This window comes from Gracilinanus agilis, chromosome 1, assembly GCF_016433145.1.
Source record: "Gracilinanus agilis isolate LMUSP501 chromosome 1, AgileGrace, whole genome shotgun sequence".
In the NCBI taxonomy this organism is placed as follows: Eukaryota; Metazoa; Chordata; class Mammalia; order Didelphimorphia; family Didelphidae; genus Gracilinanus; species Gracilinanus agilis.
This window is the reverse complement of record NC_058130.1, coordinates 737,873,398-737,900,866: the sequence shown is the minus strand read 5'-3', so window position 1 is coordinate 737,900,866 and position 27,469 is coordinate 737,873,398. Positions and strand designations below refer to the sequence as shown.

At 47.6% G+C, this 27,469-nt stretch overlaps 1 protein-coding gene across 1 annotated transcript in view; it reads left to right on the top strand.

Annotated features, from left to right (window-relative positions):
* Positions 1 to 27,469, top strand: part of MYO1F (myosin IF) — a 32,739-nt gene that overhangs the window by 1,601 nt on the left and 3,669 nt on the right. Inside the window, exons 3-25 of the mRNA XM_044685378.1 lie at positions 906 to 995; positions 1,542 to 1,636; positions 1,844 to 1,931; positions 3,546 to 3,635; positions 4,285 to 4,416; positions 5,356 to 5,490; positions 6,076 to 6,208; positions 6,443 to 6,639; positions 9,235 to 9,315; positions 9,539 to 9,625; positions 13,415 to 13,501; positions 14,059 to 14,226; positions 15,616 to 15,701; positions 16,214 to 16,295; positions 18,015 to 18,121; positions 18,285 to 18,383; positions 18,878 to 19,022; positions 20,227 to 20,341; positions 20,436 to 20,605; positions 21,438 to 21,583; positions 24,387 to 24,533; positions 25,421 to 25,569; positions 25,816 to 25,893. Of these exons, the coding sequence (XP_044541313.1) occupies positions 906 to 995; positions 1,542 to 1,636; positions 1,844 to 1,931; positions 3,546 to 3,635; positions 4,285 to 4,416; positions 5,356 to 5,490; positions 6,076 to 6,208; positions 6,443 to 6,639; positions 9,235 to 9,315; positions 9,539 to 9,625; positions 13,415 to 13,501; positions 14,059 to 14,226; positions 15,616 to 15,701; positions 16,214 to 16,295; positions 18,015 to 18,121; positions 18,285 to 18,383; positions 18,878 to 19,022; positions 20,227 to 20,341; positions 20,436 to 20,605; positions 21,438 to 21,583; positions 24,387 to 24,533; positions 25,421 to 25,569; positions 25,816 to 25,893 (2,707 nt within the window). The remainder of the gene's footprint in view (positions 1 to 905; positions 996 to 1,541; positions 1,637 to 1,843; positions 1,932 to 3,545; positions 3,636 to 4,284; positions 4,417 to 5,355; positions 5,491 to 6,075; positions 6,209 to 6,442; positions 6,640 to 9,234; positions 9,316 to 9,538; positions 9,626 to 13,414; positions 13,502 to 14,058; positions 14,227 to 15,615; positions 15,702 to 16,213; positions 16,296 to 18,014; positions 18,122 to 18,284; positions 18,384 to 18,877; positions 19,023 to 20,226; positions 20,342 to 20,435; positions 20,606 to 21,437; positions 21,584 to 24,386; positions 24,534 to 25,420; positions 25,570 to 25,815; positions 25,894 to 27,469) is intronic.

The following is a 27,469-nucleotide window of genomic DNA, read 5'->3' as shown; positions in this document are numbered from 1 at the left end:
CTGAGGCTCACAGACCTAAAGCTGGAAGGATCTCCCATCCTGGGCCATCTAATCCAACTGCCTCGTGGTAGAAATGAAGGAACTGAAGCCCGGAAATGGCTTAGAGGCCAATTTTAGTTTCACAGAGAGAAAAACTTCCTAACCATGAGAGCTGGACAAAAGAGGAAGGGGCTGCCTCAGGTGACGGCTGGTTCCCTGCCCCAGAGGTTTGTTAGGTCAGGTGGTGGAAAGAGCCCTGCCTCTGGATTTGGGTGGTTTGGATTCGAATTCTAGCTTTGCCACTTACTCGATGTGTGTCTCTGGGGTTAGACTAAAGTCCTCTTCCAGCTCTAATTCTGTGATCCTGGACAAGCCTTTAAAAATTTTTTTTAATTTAAACTCTTACCTTCTGTCTTAAAGTCAATATTAAATATCAATTCTAGCTTTTACTAGACAACTAGGGTCAAGTGACTTGCCCAGGGTCACCCAGCTAGGAAGTGTCTGAGGCCACATTTGAACTCAAGACTCTCCAACTCCAGGCCTGGCTCTCTATCTACTGAACCACCTAGCTGCTCCCAGGCTGGTTTTTTTTTGTTTTGTTTTGTTTTGTTTTGTTTTTATTAAAACCCTCACCTTCCATTTTAAAGTCAATACTATGTATTGGCTCCAAGGCAGAAGAGTGGTAAGGGTGGGCAGTGGGGGTCAAGTGACTTGCCCAGGGTCACTCACTCAGCTAGGAAGTGTCTGAGGCCGGATTTGAACCCAGGACCTCCTGTCTCTAGGCCTGGCTCTCAATCCACTGAGCTACCCAGCTGCCCCTCCAAGCCTGTATTTTAAAGGAAGGTTCTCATTCCAAGAGAGTCTAGACCAGAGTCTCTCTGAGTACATTGAAAGCCGGTTGTCTAGTCCTTAACCCAGCAGCTCAGACCTACATTGGCTCAGTCCTCATCTCTGTCAACCCCTTCAAGCAGATGCCATATTTCACTGACCGGGAGATCGAGCTGTACCAAGGAGCGGTGAGGCCCAGGCCCTCGGAGGTGGTTGGGGTGGGCTCGGTGTTTGCCAGCCTAGGCTGGTTGTCTCTATCTACTGATTTCATGACACAGGCCAGTCCAACTAAATGACAGTCTACACTTCCAATCAGCCTCTACCTCACCCCTCCCTATCTGTTTTTTTTTTTTTGGGGGGGGGGGTCAACCAGGGTCTCTGAAATGCCTCTAATCCCCCAGATCTCTGACGTTCCTTGGATGCCCACTGAATTTCTGAGATTTTTCCCAATTTTTCCCAGAATTCCAACTCTTTTCAGCTTCCCTTGGGCCTTGGTTTCCCCATTTGTAAAATGAAGGGGTTGGGCTAGATGACTTTCGAGCTCCCTTCCAGTCCTAAATCTAGGATTCTATGATAATGCCCTCTTCCCGGTGCCATGACCAACCCACGTCAGGACTGTCATAATATCAAAGGGCAGGGAAGGGGCCCTCAGGCTTCTGCCCGAGTGATGCCCCTCTGAACAGTTGAGAGGGACGAGGACGTGACTTTCTCCTCTTCATCTACCCCCACCCCAGGCCCAGTATGAGAACCCGCCACACATCTATGCCCTCACGGACAATATGTATCGAAACATGCTCATTGACTGTGAAAACCAGTGTGTCATTATCAGGTACCACCGAGCTCCCCACCTTCCTGGCTCTCCTGGCCTCTTTGCTGGGTCCTAGCAAATCCCCCCAGCGCAGAGGCTCTCCATCCTCATCCATTCCCTCTAGCCACCTTCTTCCCCCTGTTACCTGGGTTTGAGGTCACACAGCACACTTTGGGGTCCCCTTCTTCTGGGAGGGCTGAGTCGGGTCTCCCTCCTCTTCCCCCACAGTGGAGAAAGTGGGGCAGGGAAGACGGTGGCTGCCAAATACATCATGGGCTACATTTCCAAGGTGTCTGGAGGGGGAGACAAGGTCCAGGTGAGTAGGAGGGAAGTGGCGATGGCCACCTTTTGTGGATCCTTATATTCACCTCACAGATCAGGATAGGAAGGGTACTGGAGACCACGAAGGGCATGTGAAAGGGGGTATTTAGGCAGAAGAATAGATAGCTTTGGGGGATCGGTGGAAGGGAGGGAGGGAGGGAGGAATATTTGAAATGTTTAAAAAAGGGATTAGGGGGGCTGAATTGGGAGCCAGACCTAGAGACTGGAGGTCCTGGGTTCAAATCTTGCCTCAGACACTTCCCAGCTGTGTGACCCTGGGCAAGTCACTTGACCCCCATTGCCTAGCCCTTACCACTCTTCTGTGTTGGAGCCAATACACAGTATTGATTCTAAGATGGAAGGTGAGGGTTTAAAAAAAAAAAAAAAAGGGATTAGACTTGTTTTACTTGGCTCCAACAGGAACACTGTGGGTAGAAGTTGCAAGTGGCCATTTAAGCCTGAGGTGGACTCCTCAGTCACAAGAACTGTGGGTTGCCTCAGGAGGGAGTTAACTCCTCATTACAAATAAAAATATATCCAACAATAGAGACGGGAGGTCCTAGGTTCAAATTTGGCCTCAGACACTTCCCAGATGTGTGACCCTGGGCAAGTCACTTGACCCCCATTGCTCACCCTTACCACTCTTCCACCTAGAAGCCAATACACAGTATTGACTCCAAGACAGAAGGTAAGGATTTAAAATATATATATATATCCAACAAGCAGAAGTTGGTTGACCATTTACTAAGGCTGTTATATTAAGGTTCACTGGAAAGAGCTAGATTTGAAGCCAGAGGACCTGGGTTGAAAGCCTAGCTCTGTGACCTTGAGTAAGTCACTTAACCTCTGAACCCCGGCTACCTCATCTGAAAAAATGAGGATGCTGGACTTGAGGACCTCCAGGATCCCTTTCCAGCTTTTCATCTAGATTCCTAGGAGGATCTCGGAAGGGATTCCTACCCAAGATGGGTGTGCCTAGAGAGGTAGTAGGGAGTCGGGAGAACTAAAATTGAGTCCTGGCTCCAATCTAGCCTGCTTGTATAGCCACTTCCTCTCTTTGGGACTCAGTTTCCTCACATGTAAAATGGAGATAAGATGCCTGGACTGCCTTCCTCACAGGAAGAAATGCCATCCAAATCTTAGAGTATGAGAGAAATGAGACAGATGAGGGTCGATTGGACTTGTCGTTTCTTTGGTATGAAGAACTCCCAGGTGGGCACCTCTGCAACTTAGAGTTTGCCTAGAGCGCTGAAGGGACTTGCCCAGGGTCAGAGGAAGGACATAAAGCCAGGAGGCATTCCAGGCTCCTCTCCGTAATTCCCGCCTGTGCCTCCTCCCTGGCACATGGGCTAGGGCCAAGGACTGGACCCATTACTTGATTAGAATTTGGGACTTCCTGACTGCAGAGACTTCCCTCTACCAATGCAGGTTATTGGCACCTTCTCTGCCACTTAGAGTCTTAAAGGACTGCCTGGCACCCTGAGAGGTTAAGCAATTTGCCTGGCCTCACACAGTCAGTATGGGGCAGGAGCAGCCCTTGACGGCTAGCTCTCTACCTGTTCTCTAGCTCTATGTCTATCTCCAGCTATTCCCTATTTCCCCACTGCAGCACGTAAAGGACATCATCCTGCAGTCCAACCCGTTGCTTGAAGCATTCGGCAATGCCAAGACCGTTCGCAACAACAACTCTAGCCGCTTTGTGAGTCTGCCCAGTCCGGGTTCTGGAGCCCACAACACCCACCCATGGCCCTTGCCCAGCAACATCAGCTCTTCACAAGGGCCTCGGTCCATGTGCTCAACACTCCCATCCCAGAGCCCCTTGCCACTGGTGCCATCCCTCTCCATGCCACCCGGCCTCTCTGGGCCAGATCAAGGCCTCCTCCTACCTCCCTGAAACCTGTCCTGCCCAGCTTAACCCATGGGACTCTCTCCTGTCACTGAATGGAAGAGTACCCAGTACGAACAGTTTGGCCCTAAGAACCATTTCCTCCTTGAGAAAGCAGAAAGAACACTTGACTCGGGAGCCAAAGAACTTGGCTCTGAATCCCAGTTCTGCTGTTTACTTGCTACGTGAGCAAATGTTTCCCCTCTGAGTATCAGCTTCCTTATCTGTAAAATGAAGTGAGATCCGATGAACGGCCCTGTAAGATCCCTTCCAGCTCTTAAGTCTATGAGCCCATATCTGTAGGTCCTAGATAGCTGAGGTTCTAGCTTCGCCGACTCTTGCTCCCCAAAGGACCCCAGGAAATGTTGGCTCCAAAGTCTCACCCCTCGAGATCCTTTCCCTTGTACATATATGTGCAGCAACAGTAGCCTTGCAAGGAACTGACTGGTCTCTTTGGGCCCAGGGCAAGTACTTTGAGATCCAGTTCAGTCGAGGAGGGGAGCCGGATGGGGGCAAGATCTCCAACTTCCTCCTGGAGAAATCTAGAGTGGTCTCACAGAACGAGAATGAGAGGAACTTCCACATCTACTACCAGGTGCGACATGCTAGGGGGAGCAATGCTGGGACCCTGGGAGCAAAGAAGGACTTGGAAAATAGCTTTGGGGACTCATCACTTTGGATGTCCGCACAGTTATTAAATAGTTCTTCGGTGCCAGGCTTTGTGCTGAGGATGCGAAGAGAAGTGGAGCAGGCCCTGCTCTCAAGGAGACCATACGTAGATCCATGATAGAGATCTGTGAAACAACTACAAGCTTCTATAAGGAGGGTGGGCATGAGTGAAGAGGGTAGGGGAAGAGAATGGATGCTGACCACTGTGGATTCAGGGGCCCAGTGAGAAGAGGTGACTCAAAGTTAGGGGAAGAAACTAGCAATGCAGAAAACCAGAGGGTCAGCGGCCTGGGGTAGAGGCATCTGGGACCCAGAATCAGGGAGGCAAGAAGTGACACAGAGACCTTGGTGGTCGAGGACAGGGTGGAGCTGGGCCTGAGTGGGGATCATAAAAATGACTAGCTTGAGAGATGATCATTGGATTTACAGACCATTCTAACAATCAACCAGGGCAGGATACTGGGCTGGTTCAAGGAGGCAGGGTCCACTGAGGGCCATGCCTCCATTTCTCCCTCCTTCCATCTATCTATCTATCTATCTATCTATCTATCTATCTATCTATCTATCTGTCTGTCTGTCTGTCTGTCTGTCTGTCTGTCTGTCTGTCTGACTGTCTGTCTGTCTATCTATCTATGTCTGTCTGTCTATCTATCTATGTCTGTCTGTCTGTCTGTCTATCTATCTATCTATCTATCTATCTATCTATCTATCTATCTATCTATCTATCTATCCATCCATCCATCCATCCTTCTATCTATCTATCTATCTATCTATCTATCTATCTATCTATCTATCTATCTATCTATCTATCTATCTATCTATCTATCTTTTTCTCTACCATTTCCCTCCCCATTCCTACCCCCAGCTGCTAGAAGGTGCCTCTCAGGAGCAGCGGCAAAATCTGGGCATCATGACCCCTGACTACTATTATTACCTCAACCAGTCTGACACGTATAAGGTGGATGGCACCAATGACCTCAACGATTTCCATGAGACTCTGGTGAGGGCCCAGCGACCCCTACTCCCACCAATCCCTCCCCCACCATATCTAGGCTGAGCCCATGGGGGAGTGCCTGGGCCTGGGACATGGCCACCTTCTCCATGTTAGATTTGTTGGGCGGGCCCTGGGCCCCACATCCCCATGCCAAACACCAAACAGTACGCCCATTCCCGGGCCAGGTCTCATGCATATAGGAGCTACACCCTTGTCTCCTCCTCCTCCACATCCATAATGCCCTCCCACTCTCCGTCCTGCTAAAACTGGCATTGGCTCATCTCCCCAGAGAAGGGTCTAAAGGCTGGGGCTGGAGCACTAACAGGGGCAAGATAACAGCAAAGCACCCAGGGGGCAGGGGCTGAATAGGGAGAGAAGAGCTAAAACAGGCATGAAGAGGAGGGAGAAGATGGAGATGGGCAAAAAGAACAAAGGCAAACACAAGATATGGGCAGGAGGGGAAGGGGCAGGAGCAGAGACAGGAAATGGCCAGGGGACAAGGACAGGGACAGGAATGGGTTCAGGATCAGGGGCTGAAGCTGGGGCCAGGCTCCCAATAAAGGGATTAACCGCCTTGGGGTTGGTCCACAGAATGCTATGCAGGTCATCGGAATCCCACCCAATGTCCAGCAGCTGGTCCTACAGATTGTGGCTGGAATCCTACACCTGGGGAACATTAGCTTCTGCGAAGAGGGAAACTACGCCAGAGTGGAGTGTACAGACTGTGAGTCTTAAGGGGGAGCGTGGGCTGCGCCCCAGTGGGGAAGCCCCGAGAACCCAGGGGAGAGGGTGGGTTCCATGGTTGGGGGAGAGTCTTGGAGGTTGTTCATGTTAGGGGACAGCAGAGACTGGGAGTAGGAGGTAAGGAAAAATGAAGGCCACGAGGAACTGTCCTGGGGGGGGGCTGGGGAGGCACGTCCAGCCGTGACCTCAGAGCCCGTCCTGGCCCTTTCCCCAGTGCTCGCCTTCCCTGCCTACTTGCTAGCCATCGACAGTGGGCGCCTTCGAGACAAGCTGACCAGTCGTAAGATGGACAGCCGATGGGGCGGCCGCACGGAGTCCATCAATGTGACACTGGGCGTGGAGCAGGCCGCCTACACTCGAGACGCCCTGGCTAAGGGGCTCTATGCCCGGCTCTTTGACTTCCTGGTGGAGGTAAGAGCTAGCGTGCTAGGCGGGGAAGTGGCAGGGCTGAGGTGTCCTTGGCACAATGGACGGTGGAGTGCCAGCCCCGGATGCCACCTCAGACATCTATGGGAGGGTCACCCTGGGCCTGGCACTGAAATGCACACAAGTGAAATAATGGTCTCTGCCTTGCAGGGCTGTGGGGAGGATCCACGAGGCAATACGTACAAAGGGCTTTGGAACCTAAAAGCATTATAGCCATAGAAACTATGATCATAAGAAGGGCAAACCCCAGGAGGAGGCAAGGCCTGGATCAGTCATTTCAGGGGGGTCTACCAGGGCAGGGTTTGGAGAAATCTTATATATATATATATGAGACTTTTACATGGTCTACTTTTTAATTTATTTTAAATTTATTTATTTTTTGGTGAACCCTCACCTTCCATCTTGGAATCAATACTGTGTATTGGTACTGTACCTTGGTTCCAAGGTAGAAGAACAGTAAGGGCTAGATAATGGGGGTTAAGTGACTTGCCCAGGGTCACACAGATAGGAAGTGTCTGAGACCACATTTGAACCCAGGACATCCCATCTCTGGACCTGGCTCTTAATCCGCTGAGCCACCTACCTGCCCCTGGTCTACTTTTTTTTTTTTAAACCCTTAACTTCTGTGTATTGGCTCCTAGGTGGAAGAGTGGTAAGGGTGGGCAATGGGAGTCAAGTGACTTACCCAGGGTCACACAGCTGGGAAGTGTCTGAGGCTGGATTTGAACCCAAGACCTCCTGTCTCTAGGCCTGACTCTCAATCCACTGAGCTACCTAGCTGCCTGCCCTGGTCTACTTTTTTAAAACCCTTACCTTCTGCCTTAGAATTGATTCTACACAATAGAAAAATAGGCTATGCAATTGGGATCATTTGACTTGCCTAGGGTCTCACAGTTAGGAAGTATCTGAGGTCAAATTTGAACCCAGCAGGGGCACCTGGGTACCTCAGTGGATTGAGAGCCAGGCCTAGAGACAGGAGGTCCTAGGTTCAAATCTGGCCTTAGACACTTCCCAGCTTTGTGACCCTGGGCAAGTCACTTGACCCCCATTGCCTAAAAAAAATTTGAACCCAGGACTTCATGACTCTAGTCCTGGCTCCACCCTTTAAAAAAAAAAAAAAGGCTTTTTTTGATGTCTTTTTTTCATGTCACCACAATTTTCCCCAGGATCCCTCCTCTTCCCCATATAACAATATTTTTTACTCTTTTTATTTTTACTTTCGATTACATGTATAAACAATTTTTGATGGTTATTTCCTGACGTTTTACAATACAGATTCTCTTCCTTCCTGCCTCCCTCCCCCTCATGCCTGAGGTGGCAAATAGTCTGATAGAAGTTATACCACTGCTTTCATGCAATCCTATAATACTCATGCTGTGACAGAAGACACTCATGAAGTTTCATGAAGAATGAAGAATGAAACAGCTAAGTGGATTGAGAGCCAAGTCTATAGATGGGAGGTCCTGGGTTCAAATCAGGCCTCAAATACTTACTAGCTGTATGACCTTGGACAAGTTATTTACCCCCATTGCCTAGTCCTTATCACTCTTCTGCCTTGGAACAGACACTTAATATTGATTCCAAGACGGAAAGCAAGATTTTAATTTTAAAAAAATCTGTGAAGGAAATAAACTGCAAGATGGAATACTCTGGTGTGTAATCAGACTCCAACAGTTCCTTCTTTGGCTGTGGATAGACAAATAATATTTTTTAAAGCCAAAAGAGAGAGAGGAAAAAATGAGTATAACTGATCACTTAAAAAGTCCTACACGCATGGACCACTCATTCCTAAACTGGGGTAGGGTGGAGATATCTTCTGATATCTTGCTTTTCAGGTCATGCTTGTTCTTTGTCATTTTATAATTTCCCCAATTGGGGTTTTGGCTTTTTGGTAGTTTTTTCCATTTATATTGTTGTAGTCATCATGTATATTGCTTTCATGGTCCTATTTACTTCACTCTGTCTGCATCAGTTCAAGTAGATCTTTCCAGGCTTCTCTGAAATCATTCCACATATTATTCCTAACAGCACAAAAATCTTCCATTACATGCATGTACCTCAACTCATTTAGCCATCCCCAATCAAACAGCATCTATTTTGTTTCTAATCCTTCACTATTATAGAAAGTGCCACCATAAATATTCTGGGGTATATGCAGACTCACTTCTTGTCCTTTTGGGGGTATAAGCCCAAAGGATATCTAGTTCAGAAGGGTATGGACATTTTATTTGCTTTATTTGCATAATTCCAAATTGTTTTCCAAAATGGTTGTACCAATTCACATTACCCAAATAAGGTAGGTGCTATTATTATACCCATTTGACAGATGAGGAAACTGAAATTCAACATCCGGAAAGTATCTGAGAGGGGGTTCAAAATAAGATTTTTCTGACTCTTCAGTTTTGTTTTCTACTCGCCATATAACATAGGCTCTTTTCTCCCCTATCTGATTCTTCCCTGACACAGACCGAGGGGGACAGGGGCCAAGGCGAAGTGCTCACCTTTGATGACGGAGGGTGGGTTTTGGCAAAACTTCTGCCTCCTCACAAACATCCCAGGCTGTATCCCTTCCCTCCCTAGGCCATAAACAGAGCCATGCAGAAGCCACAAGAAGAATTCAGCATTGGAGTCCTTGATATCTATGGCTTTGAGATATTCCAGGTAACAGACAACACAGGAGACCCCCAGCTTGGGCCACCGAGTCCCTTTTCCCCCATTCTGGTACCATCCCTACCACGTAGCTTCCCCTTCTTCCTAGCCTTAAAGAGTCAGACGTTCATCCACTGTCCTCAGTGCCACCCTAGAAGGAATGGGATTGTGGGGGAGAGAAATGGGCTGAAAGCAGGGAACAATGATTTCTTCCATGCCCCGTTCCTGCCCCCAGAGAAATGGCTTTGAGCAGTTCTGCATCAACTTCGTGAATGAGAAACTACAGCAGATTTTCATCGAGCTGACCTTGAAGGCTGAACAGGTGAGTGCCCAGACACCAGGGACAAAGGAAAGGACAGAAAAAGACAAGAACTGCTCCATTCTTGTCTCAATTTACATTTTACAAAGTGGTAGCATTCCTCAAATTGAATCCTTTGGGGCCAGATCTCAAAAGATGAAATCTAATTGGGATAGAAATAATATTCTTACATTTTGGTTCAGAGATGGCACTGGTACATTAGAAGCACTCTGAATTCAGTTAACAAATTTTTTTTTTAATCCTTACTTTCTGTCTTGAACCCAAGTCCTCCTGAATCCAGTGGCTCTCTCTAACCACTGAGGATCCTAGCTGCCCCACAAGAAAAAGAAATTCTTTTAAACCCTCACCTTCCTTCTTAGACTCAATACTGAATATTGGTTCCAAGGCAGAAGAGTGGTAAATGCTAGGCAGTGGGGATTAAGTGACTTGCCCAGGGTCACACAGCTAGGAAGTGTCTGAGGTCAGATTTGAATCATCTGGCTGTCCATCCACTGAGCTATCTAGCTGCCCTCTCAACAAACACTTTTTTTTTTTTTTAGATTTTTTTTTTTAAACCCTTGTACTTCGGTGTATTGTCTCATAGGTGGAAGATTGGCAAGGGTGGGCAATGGGGGTCAAGTGACCTGCCCAGGGTCACACAGCTGGGAAGTGTCTGAGGCCGGGTTTGAACCTAGGACCTCCCGTCTCTAGGCCTGGCTCTCACTCCACTGAGCTACCCAGCTGCCCCTCAACAAACACTTTTTAAGAGCTCACTATGTGCCAGGTACTAAGAAAGGCAGAAAACAGTTCCTGCCCTCAAGGCCCTGACGATCTCATATGCAAACAACTATGTATGAAACAAGCCATAGACAGGATAAATTGGAGAAGATGAACAGAAGGAAGACACCAGAGTTAAGAGGGATTGGGAAAAGCTTCCTGTAGAAGGTAAAATTTTAGCTGGGACTTATAGGAAGTCAGAAAAGCCAGAAGGTGAAGATGGAAAAGGAGAAAATAGAAGGCATAGGAAACAGCTCAGTGAAAATGGCCAAAGTCAAGAAATTGATTGTCTTCTTACTATAATTTGGAACACCAGGGAGACCACAGAGTATTATGGGGGACTGGGGAAAGGATAAGGTGTAAGAAAAGTAGAAAAGAGGGATAGCTGGGTAGTTCAGTGGATTGAGAGCCAGGTCTGGAGGCTGGAGGTGCTAGGTTCAAGTCTGACCTCAGATACTTCCTAGCTAGGTGACCCTGGGCAAGTCACTTAACCCCCATTGCTTAGCTTTTACCTCTCTTCTTTCTACCTTGGAACCAATACATAGTATGGATTCTAAGATCTAGGGTAAGAAAAAAGGACAAGAATAAGAAGATAATGATGCTGATTAGAAAAGGGGGTGGGGCAGGCTATGAAGGATTTATTCTTTTTTTTTTTAAACTCTCACCTTCAATCTTAAAATCAATACTAAATATTGGTTCTAAGGCAGAAGAGCAGGAAGGGCTAGACAATGGGAGTTAAGTGACTTGCCCAGGGTCACACAGCTAGGAAGTATGTGAGGCCAACCCAGGACCTCCTATCTCTAGGTTTGGCTCTCAATCCACTGAACCATCCAGCTGTCCCCTTATGAAGGAATTTCAAAACCAAATGGAGTATTTTACTGTTGATCCTAGAAGTCATGGGGAGACACTAAGGTCTATTGAGTGAGGGGAGTAGCATGGTCAGATGTATACTTTAGGAAGATCACAATCCATATAATTAAAACGAAATAGATACCCAATTGGTGCAGTGCACAAAAATTAGGGGGATCAATTAAGGCAGATCTTGGGTAGGATCTGAGCCAGGAAGGAGCTAGTTTTTCTTCTAGGCAAAGGTAAGGAGGGTTATATTGCAGGCACAGAGAGCCTGAGCCTGGAGATGGAGTACTACTGTGTATGGGTCACAGGAAGCATCTGGGCTTGACTGGAACATGGTGCTTTTATTAGGAGACATGGTTTCCGCTCAGTACTCCTTCCAAGGGATTTCCAAGCCCTTTCTGGCCTGTCTTGGCCCTCCATCGCTGACCTTGGGCATAGATGCTCAGGTGCTTCTATTCAGCTCTGGCTTTCCCCAGACAAAATACTGGCAGCCTTTATTAAGTGCTTACCCAATGTGGCAAGCACTGTGCTTAGCCCTGGTGATATAAATACAAGCAGGTACGAATCCCTACCCTCAAGGAATATCCATCCTTTAAGGGAAAAAAAAGCCTTAATATCAATTATTTTTGTAAATTGAATTTATTTATTATTATATATCATATTATATATGTTATATATAATATCATATATCATTATATATTATTACATATTGAAATACTTTCTGACATTTTTTGATTCAGATTCTCTCCCTTCACACCCCCTCCCTGAGGCAGTAAATAGTCTAATATAGGTTATACCAGTGCTCTCATGCAATATATATGCATGCCATGACAAAAGACACATCACATATACAATAAAAAACTCATGAAGGAAATATAGTGAAAGATGGCATGCTTTGATCTGCATTCAGACTCCAACAGTTCCTTCCATGGCTGTAGAGAACATTTTATTTATTTTTTTTATTAAAAAAAATTTTTTTAAATCCTTACCTTCTATATTAGAATCAAAACGGTTTATTGGTTCCAAGGAAGAAGAGTTGTAAAGGCTAGACAATGGGGGTGAAGTGACTTGCCCAGGGTCACACAGCTGGGAAGTGGAGAGCATTTTAAACATGAGTCCCTTGGGGTTATCTTGAGACCTTATTTTGCTGATAATAGTTTAGTCATTCACAGATGATTGACGTACAGTATTTCTGTTTCTGTATACACTATTCTTCTGGTTCAGCTCACTTCACTTTGCATCAGTTCATAATACATTTTTCTAGGTTTTTCTGAATTCATCCTGTTCGTTATTTCTTATGGCACAATAGTATTATTCTGTTACATCCATAAACCACAACTTGTTTAGCTATTTCCCAAGTGATGGACAACTCCTCAGTTTCCAAAATTCTTTGCCACTGCAAAAAGAGGTGTTAAAAATGTTTTTGTACAAATAGGTTCTTCTCTCCTATCTCTGATCTCTTTGAGCTATAGCTCCAGTAGTAGTATTGCTGGGTCAAAGGGTATTATGCATAGTTTTATGACCCCCTGAGTGTGGTTCCAGATTGTCCTCCAGAATGACTGTATCAGTTCAGTTCTACCAGCAATGTATTAGTGTCCCAGTTTTCCCACATCCCCTCCAACATTTACCTTTTTCCTTTTTGGTCATATTTTAATTCTGATAAGTGTGAGGTGGTATCTCAGAGTTGTTTGATTTATCATTTCTAAGACAGAAGAACAGCAAGGGCTGGGCACACAAGATTAAGTGACTTACTCAGGGTCATATAGCCGGAAAGTGTCTGAAGCTAGACTTGAACCCGGGATCTCCTAGATTGGCACTCTAGCCACTGTGCTACCTAGCTGCCCTCCTCCTTTTAAAAACTCTTACCTTCTGTTTTAGTATCAAAGGGAGTTTCCATTCAAATGGAGGAAGCCTTCACCTAAAGAGGAGATGGGAACGAGGGTGGGTGGTAGCTGGGAAGTCAGGTGGAGGGAGACCTGAATCTGGGCAGGATAAGAGGAAAGTTCATCTCTCAGAGTCCTTGGTGCTTCCTGGGATGGAGGAATGGAGACAAGGGTTGGGAGAGTCAGAGGAACTCTGTGCTCCTTGATGGGTTGGAAGAGTCTCTCTGTGACCATTGCCTCCTTTTAGCTCCCCCTTATTTGCCCAGTACTCATTGCCATGTGCCCCATTCCTCTCCAGGAAGAATATGTTCAGGAAGGCATCAAGTGGAGCCCCATCCAGTACTTCAACAACAAGATTGTGTGTGACCTCATCGAGAACAAACTGGTAAGGCCAGGATCTGGGTTATGTGAGTGGCTACTCCTTGCTGGGCAAAGAGCCTTGAGAAAGGGCTAGGCTGGGAGTGGAAGGAGGGGAGCAATATTTCTTCCCAGTCAGTGCTGTGGATGCCCATCCCCGGGAAGGGGGGAGCTTGGAGTATGGATTGTTTTTGTCTCCATCGTGACCTCCAGCCAATGGGTCTGGGTCAAGGCCAAAGTCATCAGTGGTCCTAGACTATCATCGTAAGGGTCTTACTGTAGATCTGAAGGTCCCAGGTTTGATCCCGGGACTTTGGCAGAAGTTTGGACAGGCACAGTGGTATGGTAGGAAGTTGGAGTGAGAAGAACCCAATTCTGTGTGTCGCTCTCTCTGGGCCTCAGTTTCCCTTCACAAAAATGAGGCCTTTGGACCAGATGATCTCTAAGTTCTTCTGAATCTGTGGTCCTGTGTGCACAGCCCATCGGGTCCTGGATCTTTGGGAGGACGGTGCCTAGTGCTGTCCATGGGATGGAGAGGGGAGGCTGGGCCAGGTCTCCGGGGCTGAGCCTTTTCTCTGGTCCCAGAATCCTCCGGGGATCATGAGTGTCCTGGATGATGTGTGTGCCACAATGCATGCCACGGGTGATGGGGCTGATCAGACCCTGCTGCAGAAGCTACAGGGGGCCGTGGGATGCCATGAACACTTCAACAGCTGGAACTCAGGCTTTGTCATCCACCACTATGCGGGCAAGGTATAGTTTAGCCCCCTGTACACCAGCCCTCATCAGTCCTGGGACTCCCCCAGGCTCCACCAGTCTCCCAGATACCCAAGTTCCACCTCTCATTTCCCATGTAAAATAAGCGCTCTAGTCTTTATATATATATATATAAACCCTTACCTTCTGTCTTGGAGTCAATACTGTATATTGGCTCCAAGGCAGAAGAATGGTAAGGGTTAGGCAATGGGGGTCAAATGACTTGTCCAGGGTCACACAGCTAGGAAGTGTCTGAGGCCACATTTGAACCTAGGGCCTCCTGTCTCTAGGCCTGACTCTCAATCCACTGAGCTACCCAGCTGCCCCAAAATAAGCCCTTTAGAAAAGGGATCTGTTATTGTTTTGCCTTTGGATTCTCTGGGCCTTGAACAGTGCTTTATACTTAGGGAGAGGGACTGGCCCTGTGAATTCCTTCATATAAGAAAGCCCTGGATTCTGAAATTCCCTTTATCAAAGTAGAGCAGCCCCTGCTCTGTTTAATAAGCATAAAAATTATGGATCGATCGATCGATTGATTGATTAATTGACAGTTGCCTGCGGCAACTGAGAGACTTGCCCAGGGTCACCGCGGCAGGATGTGTAAGAGGTGGAACTTGAAGGCAAGTCTTTCCCTCTGATCCTTCTTACACGCTATGTAAAAGATGGGCTGAGGACAAGTGCATGTGGTGTCACTGATTAGAGAAGTCCTGGGGAAAGACTGCCTTAGATTTGGAGTCACAGAAGTCCCAGCTAGCTATTTACCACCTGTGTGACATGAGGCAAGTCAGGTCCCCTTTTGGGATCTCAGTTTGCTCATCTATAAAATGGGCACATTTGTCACCAATGACCTCCAGGGGCCCTCGTGAGGAAAGTGCTCTCTATGACTATGTAAGTGCATGCTGTTATTTTGGGAGAGGCAGACTGGTGTGACTGAGGGTTCAATGCAGATTCAGAAGGCCAGGAGGCCTTCCTCTGTCTGGTCTGGGTGTCAACTTCCTTCTCTGAGAAATAGGGGAAGTGCGACTTGCACAATCACCTCTCTCCCTGGGCTGGGAGAGAATTGCTTTGTAAACCTTAGAGGGTAAAAACAGGGGGGGATAAACATATTCCTGGCCTAGGGACACCGTGTGCCCTCCATGCTTTATCTTCTGCCCCCAGCCTGAGGCCCCTGCTACCCCATACTCATCAGGGGGGCCTCTCTGCCCCTACTTTATCTCTCCCTGGAACGTCCTCATGTTCTGGGAATCCAGAGGCCCCCGGAGCCTCTCCGGCTGCCTTCCCCTTTCCCTGGGACCCCAGAGCCCCTAATTCCCAGCTTTCCCTGTGCCAGGATCCCCAAGGCTCTGCTCCTTGCTCAAGGCCTCCCCCTGCCTCTTCCTTGCCCAGGTCTCCTATGATGTCAGTGGTTTCTGTGAACGAAACCGAGACGTGCTCTTCTCAGACCTCATCGAGCTTATGCAGAGCAGCGAACAGTGAGTGGCAGCTGTGGGCACCTGGAGACGGGGCGGCACGAGGACTGAAGGGACGGGCAGGGAGTTGGGACAAGCAGAGGACATCTGGGAGGGGCAGCTGGGTAGCTCAGTGGATTGAGAGTCAGGCCTAGAGATGGGAGGTCCTAGGTTCAAATACGGCCTCAGACACTTCCCAGCTGTGTGACCCTGGGCAAGTCACTTGACCCCCATTGCCCACCCTTACCACTCTTCCACCTAAGAGCCAATGCACAGAAGTTAATGTTTTAAAAAAAAAAAAAGCTGAGGGCATCTGGGGCAGGCAAGGACTAGGAGCTGGAGGGATGGGTAAGGACAGTGGTCTGGGAGAAGCCCGAAGCCTTGGCAAGGAGCAGAGAGGAGGGCACCAGGGCTGGGGAGCCACAACAGGTGGCACGTGGGTGGGATGGGGGCAGTCAGGAAGGAAGGCCAAGAGCTGGGAGGGGATGGAGTCGTGCAGAGCCCCCAGCCCCAACCCCATGTGTTACCCCCCACAGTGACTTCATTAGAATGCTCTTCCCCGAGAAGCTGGACTCAGAGAAGAAGGGCCGGCCCAGCACTGCAGGCTCCAAGATCAAGGTAAGAGCCCCAGTCTATGGCTCTCCCACAGCCCAACGTCTCTGTCCACCTCTTGGCAAGTCCGACTCTCTTTCCCCACGTTGGCCAGGACCTCCCACCAACCAGGCCACCAACCGTGGCTGGAGTTACTCGTCCCGATCAAAGCAGCCAGTCCCGACTGACCCAGAAAATCGTAGGAGCAGCCACTCGCCCCCAGGACCAATGGAAAGAGAAGTAGCCACGTTCCTAAAGTCCTTTGACGTCGGCCAAGCTCTTTCCACCAGTTATCTCCTCATAGCAGCCCCGAGGGGTGGGTAATGGAGGTATTTTCCAACCCAGCTTATAGATGAGGAAACTGAGGCCCAGAGTAGTTAAAGGATTCACTATAGCGAGCAAGGGTCCGAGGGTCATTTGTCATTTGCCTGCAGCTAGTAAGAACCAGAGCCAAGATCATAGCTCTGTCTAGGAAGGGCAATGATAGGGTAGAGAGGGTCAAAAGGAGGGCATAAGGGGCAGCTGGGTGGCTCAGTGTATAGAGAGCCAGGTCTGGAGATGGGAGGTCTTGGGTTCAAATCTGACCTCAGATACGTCCTAGTTGTGGGACCCTGGGCAAGTCACTTAAAAATCTCCATTGCCTAACCTTTACCACTCCTCTGCCTTGGAACCAATACGTGTCATTGAGTCTAAGACAGAAAGTAAAGGTTTCAAAAAGAAAAAGAAAAGAGGAGGGCATCCAGGATATTGGGGGGCCTCAAGGTCAGGTGTCGCCAGGATTGCTCGAAAGAACAGAGGATGTTTAGTTAGGAGAAGAGAAGTCTTAGGAGGGAGAAGAGTGGCAAGAAAGCTATAATTAAGCATATAAAGTGCCATCAAATGGATGGCGGATTAGGGAAAGAGAAGGGGGAAAGTATTTATTAAGTGCCTACTATGTGCCAGGCACTGTGCTAAGAACTTTATGAATATAATCTTAGTCAATCCTCACATCAGTCCTGGAAGGAAAGTACTATTTTATCCTCATTTTATTTTTTTTATTTAATTTTTTAAACCCTTACCTTCTGTCTTGGAGTCAATATTGTGTATTGGCTCCTAGGTGGAAGAGTGGTAAGGGAAAGGCAATGGGGGTTAAGTAACTTGCCCAGGGTCACAAAGCTGGGAAGTGTCTGAGGCCGGATTTGAACCCAGGACCTCCCATCTCTAGGCCTGGCTCTCAATCCGCTGAGCTACCCAGCTGCCCCCTATTTTATCCTCATTTTAATTGAACAGAGGTTAAGTGACTTGCCCAGGGTCACACAGCTGGGAAGTGTCTGAGGCCGGATTTGAACCCAGGACCTCCCGTCTCTAGACCTGGCTCTCAATCCACTGAGCTACACAGCTTCCCCCTATTTTATCCTCATTTTAATTGAACAGAGGTTAAGTGACTTGCCCAAGGTCAGGATTTGAACTCAAGTCCTCCTGACCCCAGGCCTGGCACTCTATCCACTGTGCCACCTAGATGCCCCTCAAGAAACATTTATTAAGTGCTTACTACACGCCAAGCACTGAAATCACAAACCTAAGCAGAAGGAAAGACAGTTCCTGTCCTCAAGAAGCTTGGATCCAAAGAGAAGACAACAAACCATGTCTCGGGCTCTTTCCTTTCCTCTCCGTACCTTCTGGGACTGAATTAGTGTGTGATGTGGGGGCTGCAGAGGGGAGGTCTGAAGCAGCCTCCAGCTCTTACCTCCATCTGTGTTCTCTCAGAGGCAGGCCAATAACCTGGTGGATACTCTGACGAAGTGCACACCCCACTACATCCGATGCATCAAGCCCAACGAGACCAAGAGGCCCCATGACTGGGAGGAAAGCAGGTGAGTGGCCCACCGGCTTCACAACGAGCTCCTCACCCCCTCGCTCCCTGCCTCCCTGATCTCCTGCCCCCTCACCGATCCTCTGGCCATTTCCTATGGCCCTGCTCCCCCCAAGCTGAGCCCTTCTATGCACTGACTGCCCTTGCCCCTTGGTGGACACCAGGGTGAAGCATCAGGTGGAGTATCTGGGTCTGAAAGAAAACATCCGGGTCCGTCGTGCTGGTTTTGCGTATCGTCGCGTTTTCTCAAAGTTCCTGCAGAGGTGAGGGGCTGAGCCTAACTCCCATTCCTTGGAATCCCAGTCTTTGGTTCATAGAGAGGGCATTAGAAGTGTAAGCCAGGGGGGCAGCTGGGTAGCTCAGTGGATTGAGAGCCAGGCCTAGAGATGGGAGGTCCTGGGTTCAGATCTGGCCTCAGACACTTCCCAGCTGTGTGACCCTGGGCAAGTCATTTTCCTTACCACTCTTCTGCCTTGGAGTCAATACATAATATTGACTCCAAGATAGAAGGTATGGGTTTATTTTTTTTAAAAAGTGTAATCTATTCATTCATTCATTCATTCATTCATTCATTCATTCATTCATTTCATGGTGCTGTGGATGTTCCAAATCCTACAGCCCATGATCCTCTGTGCTCTGCCTCCTGGCACAAGGTTGGGCATGCCTTAGATGGAATGGGGCAGAGGGGTGGGGAGGGTAGAGGCTACCCCTCACACCCTGTGGCCAGCCCTGCCCTAACTACCCCTCACGCCACCAGGTACGCCATCCTGACGCCCGAGACGTGGCCACGGTGGCGTGGGGATGAACGTCAAGGGGTGCAGCACCTGCTCCGATCTGTCAACATGGACCCCGACCAGTACCAAATGGGACGGTCCAAGGTCTTTGTCAAGAACCCAGAGTCGGTAAGGGAATCTCTCAGACCATCGTGGGTGCTCCATGAATGCTTGACTTGAACAGTGATCGTTGCGTGCGTGTGACCTGCAGGGATGTGAACCAGGCGCTGTGTGCGGTCTGTGCCGGTCAATCAATCAATAAATGTTTATAAAGAGCCTACTGTGTGCCAGGTTCTGTACTAAGCAAGCGCTGGGAGGCAACCCACGTGCCGCCACAAGTCTGTACAATCCACGTAACTCATGTACGTGCGCCGTATGTTCTCCAGATTTATTTATCATCTCTGATAATCTGATGAGGACGGCTTAGCTGATAAGGAAATAAGAGGACACGGGAGACGATCTGGACTGTTAACTCATAGCTGCTTCTCCGAAGTGCCATTGAGTCACAAGTTTATTATATAAGAAATTCAAACTCCCTTTCACCCGAAAGCACAAGGATAGTTTCCCACAACTACACAGAGCTGTATTTTTAACACAGACAATACAATAGGCTTAGAAGCTTCAAGGTGAAGATCAGAACCAGGCTGGACTTTCCGCTCTATTTGTTATCACCAAGCCAAGTCTGAGAATACTTTTCTCGGGGTGAAATGCCCCATCTAACAGACGTTTCTGCCTTGGCTGCATTTCTGACCAAAGGGGAAGAATGTTAACCTCGTCAATGTTGGTTTGCTCGGAACTTACAGCTTTCCAATAAGGCCACAATACTTTTCAACAAGAAATCACAAGGATCACAAAAGAGGTCAAAAGAGGAGTCCCAGATTTTTATCTATTCTCTTACTGGCTTCCCACCTATTTCCCCCTTTTCTTTAAATTAAAATGATTTATTACAGAGGAAAACTTTTAATAATGAAAGGATCCCTCAATTACTTATAATCATTAGCTATAGCTGGATCTGATAGGATTTACAGATTGAACTGTTTATTTATGGCTCTCTACAATATGTGACTGGATTTCCATGGCATGTGATCTATGTGTAGGGCTAAATGATTATAATAGACATTTATATCATCCTTTAAGGTTTGCAGAATGCTTTTCTATATTATCTCATTGCTTCACATGAGGGACTAAGTAGGGGGTAGAGCAGCCTCAGGGAAGGGGAAGAAAGAGGAAGATGGTGGAATAAAATGGTTCAAAATGGGAAGAAGGGGATGTCAGCTTGGATATCCTGCCAGCTTAGGCTCTGCCTCAGGCCCTTGCTATCTCCCTCCCCAAGCTCTTTCTGCTGGAAGAAATGCGAGAACGGAAGTTTGATGGCTTTGCCCGCACCATCCAGAAGGCCTGGAGGCGCCATGTGGCTGTGAGAAGATACGAGCAGATGCGAGAGGAAGGTGAGCCATGGGATGAGTGGGTTGGAGGGATGGAGGCCCCTGAACCCACCCTGGGCTTCAAGCCTGGAGATCTCACATCCTGGGTCTCCCACAGCCTCCAACATCCTGTTAAACAAGAAGGAAAGGAGAAGGAACAGCATCAACAGGAACTTTGTGGGTGACTACCTGGGACTGGAGTCAAGGCCTGAGCTTCGCCAGTTTCTGACCAAGAGGGAGCGAGTAGACTTTGCAGATTCCATCACCAAGTATGACCGGCGCTTCAAGGTGAGGATGGCCCTGCTCCAGCCCTGGGTCAGACCCCCTCCATTCCTTCTAGTTCCCCTACTCAGATTCTCCACATTCAGAAGTCCTGAACTTGAATCCTGGATTTCTACTTCCTGCCTCTGTAACTTGATCTCTATGGGACTCAGTTTACTTATATATGAAATGAGTCTATTTGACTCAATGACCCTCAAAGCCACTTCAAGCTCTGGATCCATGAATAGAGGAGCTTCTACTCCCTGTTCTCCCCAGGTCCAGAGGCCCCTATAATAACAGTAATAATAATTCACATTTATATAGCACTTTTAAAAATAATTTTAAAATTTAATTTTAAAAGAAAAGGTCCCTGGGGGCAGCTGGGTAACTTAGTGGACTGAGAGCCAGGCTTAGAGATGGGAGGTCATAGGTTCAAATGTGGCCTCAGACACTTCCCAGCTGTGTGACCCTGGGCAAGTCACTTCACCCCCATTGCCTAGCCCTTACTGCTCTTCTGCCTTGGAACCAAAACACAGTATTGATTCCAAAATGGAAGGTAAGGGTTTAAAAAATAAAGAAATAAAAGAAAAGAGAAGGTCCCTTTCCCCTATAATAACCCTAGGAGGTAGAGACTTTAAGTATTTATATTCCTATTTTATAGATAAGGATCCTGAGGTTGAAAGAGACCCAAGGTTGCATACATATTAAGTGTCAGAGGTAGGATTTGAACCCAGGTCTCCATAGGTCTCTTTCTGTTGTATTAATCTTTGTGCAGCTCTCCTGTAGCCCCTAGAAAACCTAGCCATCTCCTCCCAGGCCCTGTTCTAATACCCAGTGCAATGCCTGTTCTTCCCCACAGCCCATCAAGCGAGACCTAATTCTGACTCCCAAATATGTGTATGTGATCGGACGGGAGAAGGTAAAGAAGGGTCCAGAGAAAGGACAGATTCAAGAGGTTCTAAAGAAGAAAATAGAAATCCAGGCCCTCCGGGGGGTCTCCCTCAGGTGAGCCCAGCTGGTCAGAGAATCATCCATCCATTTGCCCACATCTCTAACCTACCCTCTGCAGGAGGAGTCCTCCCCTTTTCCTATTGCCCATAGCCTCCCTGTAGCCGGGGAACTGGGATTTGAGGCAAGAAGAAGACTGGCTAGCTCTAGAGGCTGCTGATGGCGCAATGGCTTGGTGTCAGGAAAATCTGAGTTCAAATTTGGCCCGAGACACTAGTTGTGTGACCTTTTGCAAGTCACTTAAATGCCTCAGCTTCCACAACTGTAAAATGGAGGTAGTAAAAGCCACCAGATCAGATGGGATAATATTTGTAATGTGCTTAACACACTTCTTGGTATACAATAGGTGCTATATAAATGCTTATTCCCTTCTTTTCACTCCAACCAATCATGCCATAGGTCCCAGGACCACAGAATTGAGAGCTGGGAGTTTGTAGTGGTCTCCTTCAGTTTATAAGAGGGAAAACAGTCCCAAAGGAAGAAAGTAACTTGTTCAAGGTTCTCACTGAAAATTAAGAGCAGAATTGAGATTTGAACTAGGTCCCCTGTCCCCAGATCCGTGGTGCTTTCCCCCTGTACCACATAACCTCCTCCTTTCAGTTTGGTAGAGTGGATAGAGTACTGGACTTGGAGCCAGGAATATCTGAGTTCCAATTCTGTCCCAGCCACTTGCTAGCTGTGCAACCTTTGGTAAATCACTTAGCCTCCCTAAGCCTCAGTTTCCTCTTCTGTAAAATGAGGGACTTGAACTCAATGGTCTCTAAGATCACTTTCAATTCTAAGTCATTTCACGATTCCCTCCACCTCTCTGTTCTACCACAGAATCCATCAATCAACAAGCATTTATTAAAAATCTTCCACAAGTAGGCACTAGGCTAGGATGCAGGCAGTGTGGGTAGGGCTAATGCAAAGGTGAAACCCTCCCTGCCCTCCAAAAGCTTGCCTTCTCTCTTATGAGAGCAGTCCCTTCCCAGCTTTTCCCCACTCCCAATTCCAAAGCGACTCAATGTAAGAGTTGGATGAGACCTGAAAACAGAAAACAGAGTGTCATAGCTGGAAGGATCTTTAAGCCAGAAAACATCACAGCTGGGACAGAGCCTTAAGACAGGAAATGGCAGAGCTGAAAGAGACATTGGAACTTTTAACATAGAATTCAGCCCCAGCATTTGATTAGAATACAAATCAGAGACTCAGAATTGTCAGGGATCTTATCGTTGGAGAATGTCAAAGATGGAAAGAACCATAGGGATCTGCCTATGTCAATCATCAAGACAGCCCAGTCCCTTCATTTGGCAGACAAAGAACCTGGGAGAGGGAACACCTGCTTGAACTCACAGATCTAAGTTAGGAGAAGAGCCAAGATGGCTTCCAAGATTAGTCCAAGCTTCACCATACTCCATCTGGGTGCCTCTATCCTTGGCACCTGGCCCAATGCCTGGCTTAAGAGGAGGCACTTAATAAATGTTGTTTGGTGACTGATTGATTCTCTGACCTTGGAAATATTCACTCTGAGCTCCTCAAGTTTATAATAGGACACACTTATCTATTTTGCAAAGTCTATATATGTTTGCCAATCACAGCTAGATAGTGGCACAGTAGAGTGCTGGCCTGGAGTCAGGAAGACTCATCTTTCTGAGTTCAAATGTGACCTGAGACACTTACTAACTGTGTGACCTTGGGCAAGTCACTTATCCCTGTTGGCCTCAGTTTCCTCATCTGGAAAATGAGCTGGAGAAGGAAATGGCATTCCACTCCAGTATCTTTGCCAAGAAAATCCCAAATGAGGTCATAAAGAGTTAGACACGACTGAAGAATAACTGAACAACAACATACATGTACACATTGCCTCTTCTGATAGAATGTGAGCTCTGTGGGGGCAAGAACTATTTCATTTTTGTCTAAAGTCCTAGCACCTAGTAGGTCCTTAATAAATCGTGACTGAGGATGGATTGATTCTTTGGCTTGGGAAATATTCACTCAGGCCCCTCTCAAGGTTACAATAGGACACATGGTCACAAGAGTAATTGTAATAATTAGTGCTGCCTTTGATAGCAGAGAGATCTGGTTCTTTCTCAGTGAAGTCTTCAAGCAAAATGGATCCACCATTATTGCAGAGAGGATTATTGGTCAAGCCTAGGTTGGACTAGAAGGGCTTCTGCTCTCTCTTCCAACTTCTAGATTCTGTGAATAATAATAATAATTACAATAACAATAGATCCTATTTAAGGTTCCAAAGGGTAGCTGGATGGAGCAATGGATAGAGTGCTGGACCTGGAGTCAGGAAGATGCATCTTCATAAGTTCAAATCCAGCCTCGGCCTTGTACTAGCTGGGTGACCCTGGGCAAGTCACTTAACCTTGGTTATCTCAGTTTCCTCAGCTGGAAAATGAGCTGGAGAAGGAAATGGCAAACCACTCCAGTATATCTGCCAAGAAGATCCCGACTGGGATCAACGAAGAGTCAAACACGACTGAAAGACAACAAGGTTTACAAAGATCTTTCCTCACAGCCACCCAGAGAAGGAGGCAGTGGAAGGGTTATTCGCTTCACTCTAACAGAGTCAAAAAAAGGAGGCTCTGAGGCCACAGTGGGATGTGTTGGAGTGGGATTCAGACCTGGGGGCGGGGGGGTCCGGAATCAGGCTAGCATTTCCCTGATCATACTTTGTTGAAGCAAATAAATAGTTCCAACCACCAGGAAGACAGGAGCCCTCTCTGCACATTTCACTACCTAATACCACCCAGCCTCCCCCCATGACCTTCAGTACCCCTCACTCCCTTGTCTATGTGTCTCTTTCCAGCACCAGGCAAGATGACTTCTTCATCCTCCATGAAGTCGGAGCAGACAGCTTCCTGGAGAGTGTTTTCAAAACAGAGCTCATCAGTCTCCTATGCAAGCGTTTCCAAGAACTCACACACAATGTCCTGACTCTGACCTTCGATGACACGTAGGGAATGGTGGAGGCAGTTGGGGCTAGCTCTAGGATCCATGCTAGACCACTAGAGATAATGCTGTCCACCCCTGTACCTCAGTTAGAGTTTGGTGTAATGGACAGGGCACCAGACTTGGAGTTGGGAGAACCTGGGTTCAAATCCTGCCACAGACAGCTGTAGGACCTTGGGCAAGTCACTTAGTCTTTGTGCCTCAATTTCCTAACTGGCAAAATGAGAGTGGAAGGGCTTCTACTGTCCCTTCTTCCAGCTATACCTTGGGCAAGTTACTTAAAGTCTTTGTGCCTCAATTTCCTAACTGGTAAAATGGGAGTGGGAGGGCTTCTACTCTCCCTTCCTCCAGCTTTAAATCTATGATCTGGCAAAGATCGTGGTGTTCCTTTCCCCTTTATCACTTTCTCTGAAGCCATCATTACCCATCCCTGAATTATCAATGAGGACAACCCTTCCCAAGAAAATTGCTTTTACAAGATCATGACATACCTACCACCCTACCTATAAGGCAGCTAGATGGTGCAGTGGATAAAGTATTGGGCTTAAAGTTAGTAAGACCTAAGTTCAACTCTAGCCTCTGACTTGTGGCCCTGGGCAAGTCACTTAACTTCCATTTGTCTTAGTCTCTTCAACTGCAAAAAGGGGATCATACTAGCATCTCCCTCCCAAGGTTGTTGTGAGTATCAAATGAGATGATACTTGGAAAGTGCTGAAGTACAGTGCCTTGCACATAGCAGGTGCTTAACAAATGCTGATCCCCTCCTTCCCTTCTCTACCTCTTGGGACTCTGAAAGTGGCAAGGAGCACAGCGTGGGGATGGGAGAGAGAAAATAAGAAGAGACAGAGCTTATCTGGCTCTTCCTCCCTGACTCTCTCATCCCTCTTTCAGACTACAGTTCCGGGTGAAGAAGGAAGGCTGGGGTGGAGGAGGATCCCGAACCATCACCTTCTCCCGAGGTCCAGGAGAGGTGGCCACCCTGAAAGCCAGTGGCAAGACCCTGATAGTCAGCATTGGTGATGGGCTTCCTAAGAATTCCAGTGAGTATCTGTGGGAGGCTGTACCAAAAGGAGAAGAGAGGCAGAGGGATAGAGAGGGCAGGGGACGTGGAGGGTCTGGGAGAAGAGGGAGAGGGCCAAGGAGAGACGCCCCAACAAAAACCTGGATGCACAAGCTCGGGGTCTCAGCTGCTGCCTTCTCACAAGAAAGTCAAGGTTAGGAAATAGAGCACCCTGGGTTGCTTTGTTTGAACTGGACCTCTTTATCCTGCTCTCCTTCTCTTGCAGAGCCAACAAAGAAAGGACCTGCACAGGGCCAAAGGAGAAGGCCAGCACCATCGCGAGGAGCCCCAGCTCCCTCCAGAGGTGAGGATCCTGTGACTTCTCCAGATCTATCCTTAGCAGGCAGGGCATCATCTAAACTACAACTGCCCCAACACCCTCCCTTCTAGGCACCCCTCTCTCTGGCTTCCCCCAAGTGCAGTGATGGTGAACTTTTTAGAGATGGAGTGCCTTTCACAGGGGAGGGAGAAAGTGCTCCCATTGGGCTGCTGGGTGGAAGGGTGGGTAAAGTGAGTGTAGAGATGGGGAGGGGAGTGACCTGAGTGCTCCCCTCTCCACCTGCTCTGTGAGTCGCCCACCTTATCCCAGACACAGGAGGGAGGAAGAGCTCCCATTAGGCTGCAGGGCACAGGGGCAGGGGATGTGAAAAAATGTTATTGGGCACAGTGGAGAGGTTGAGGGGTACAGCTCTGCCCAAGTCCCTCTGCCTTTCTAGTAACAAACTCTGGGGCAGGGGAGGGAGGGTAGCTGAATGCCCATAGAGAGTGCTCTATGTGCCATCATTTCACCATCACTGTCCTAGTGTCTATCCTGCTGCTGCTGCCCCCACTATTCCACCTTTCCCCTCACTCTGTCTTCCTAGACAAAAAGAATCTCAGATTAAAACTGAATCTTAGAGAATGCTGAGTCCAACCTGATTATTTTAAAAATGGGGAAATGGAAGCTCAAGGAGATTTAATTATTTGCCCATGGTCATACAGAGAGGTAGTAGCAGAGCTGAAAATTAAACCCAGATCCCATGGTCTGGCCAATATACCACAAATTCAGTGTCTTCATTTTATAGATAGGAAAATAGAAGTCCAAAGAGGGTGACATCATAACCCTGGTGATACCTACCTAAGGTCACATAGGAAGTGGCAGAGATAGGGCTTGAACCAAGGACCCCCAACTCTAAGGCCAGTGCTTCTTGCACCACGTTAGGCTGCCTGCTCTCACACAAATACTTTTTTTCTAATTTTGTTCTCGTGAGCCAGGTCCCTGAGAGATAATAATAATAGTTCCCATTTCTATTGAGCTCAGAGGCTTCCAGAATTCTTCCCTCACAACAACCTTGTGAGTACAAATATTATTATGCCTATTTTCTGATGAGAAACTGAGTATTACAGATGTTAAGTGATTTGTCTGAGATCAGTCAGCTAGCGTTAGATGGATTTGGGGTTTGAGCCCTCTTTTTTATTATGCCAATAATAATAATGACTATTCAGCATAGCCTAGTATAAAGAAGACTGGCTTCAGAATCAGGACTACCTGGGAACTCTGCCACATCATTTTAGCTAGGAGACCCCTAAGCAATAACAACTTTCCCATGAAATGGGCAACTCTCTGTAAAATGTAAATTAATATCCAATAACTCCAAGTATTATATTTTATAAGATTTATTAATAATCAAGTGAAGTAGAAGAAAAAAATAGAAGTTAAAAGCCTAATTTTCTAACTAAAGTAAGACCACACGAGTAAAACTTCCTGACAAGCTCTCACCCAACTGCCATAGTCGCATTCCAGGAAGAAACTAGAAAGAGAGGGAAGGGGAGAGAGGGGGGGGAGAGAGAGACAGACAGACAGAGAGAGAGAGACAGAGAGAGAGAGAGAGAGAGAGAGA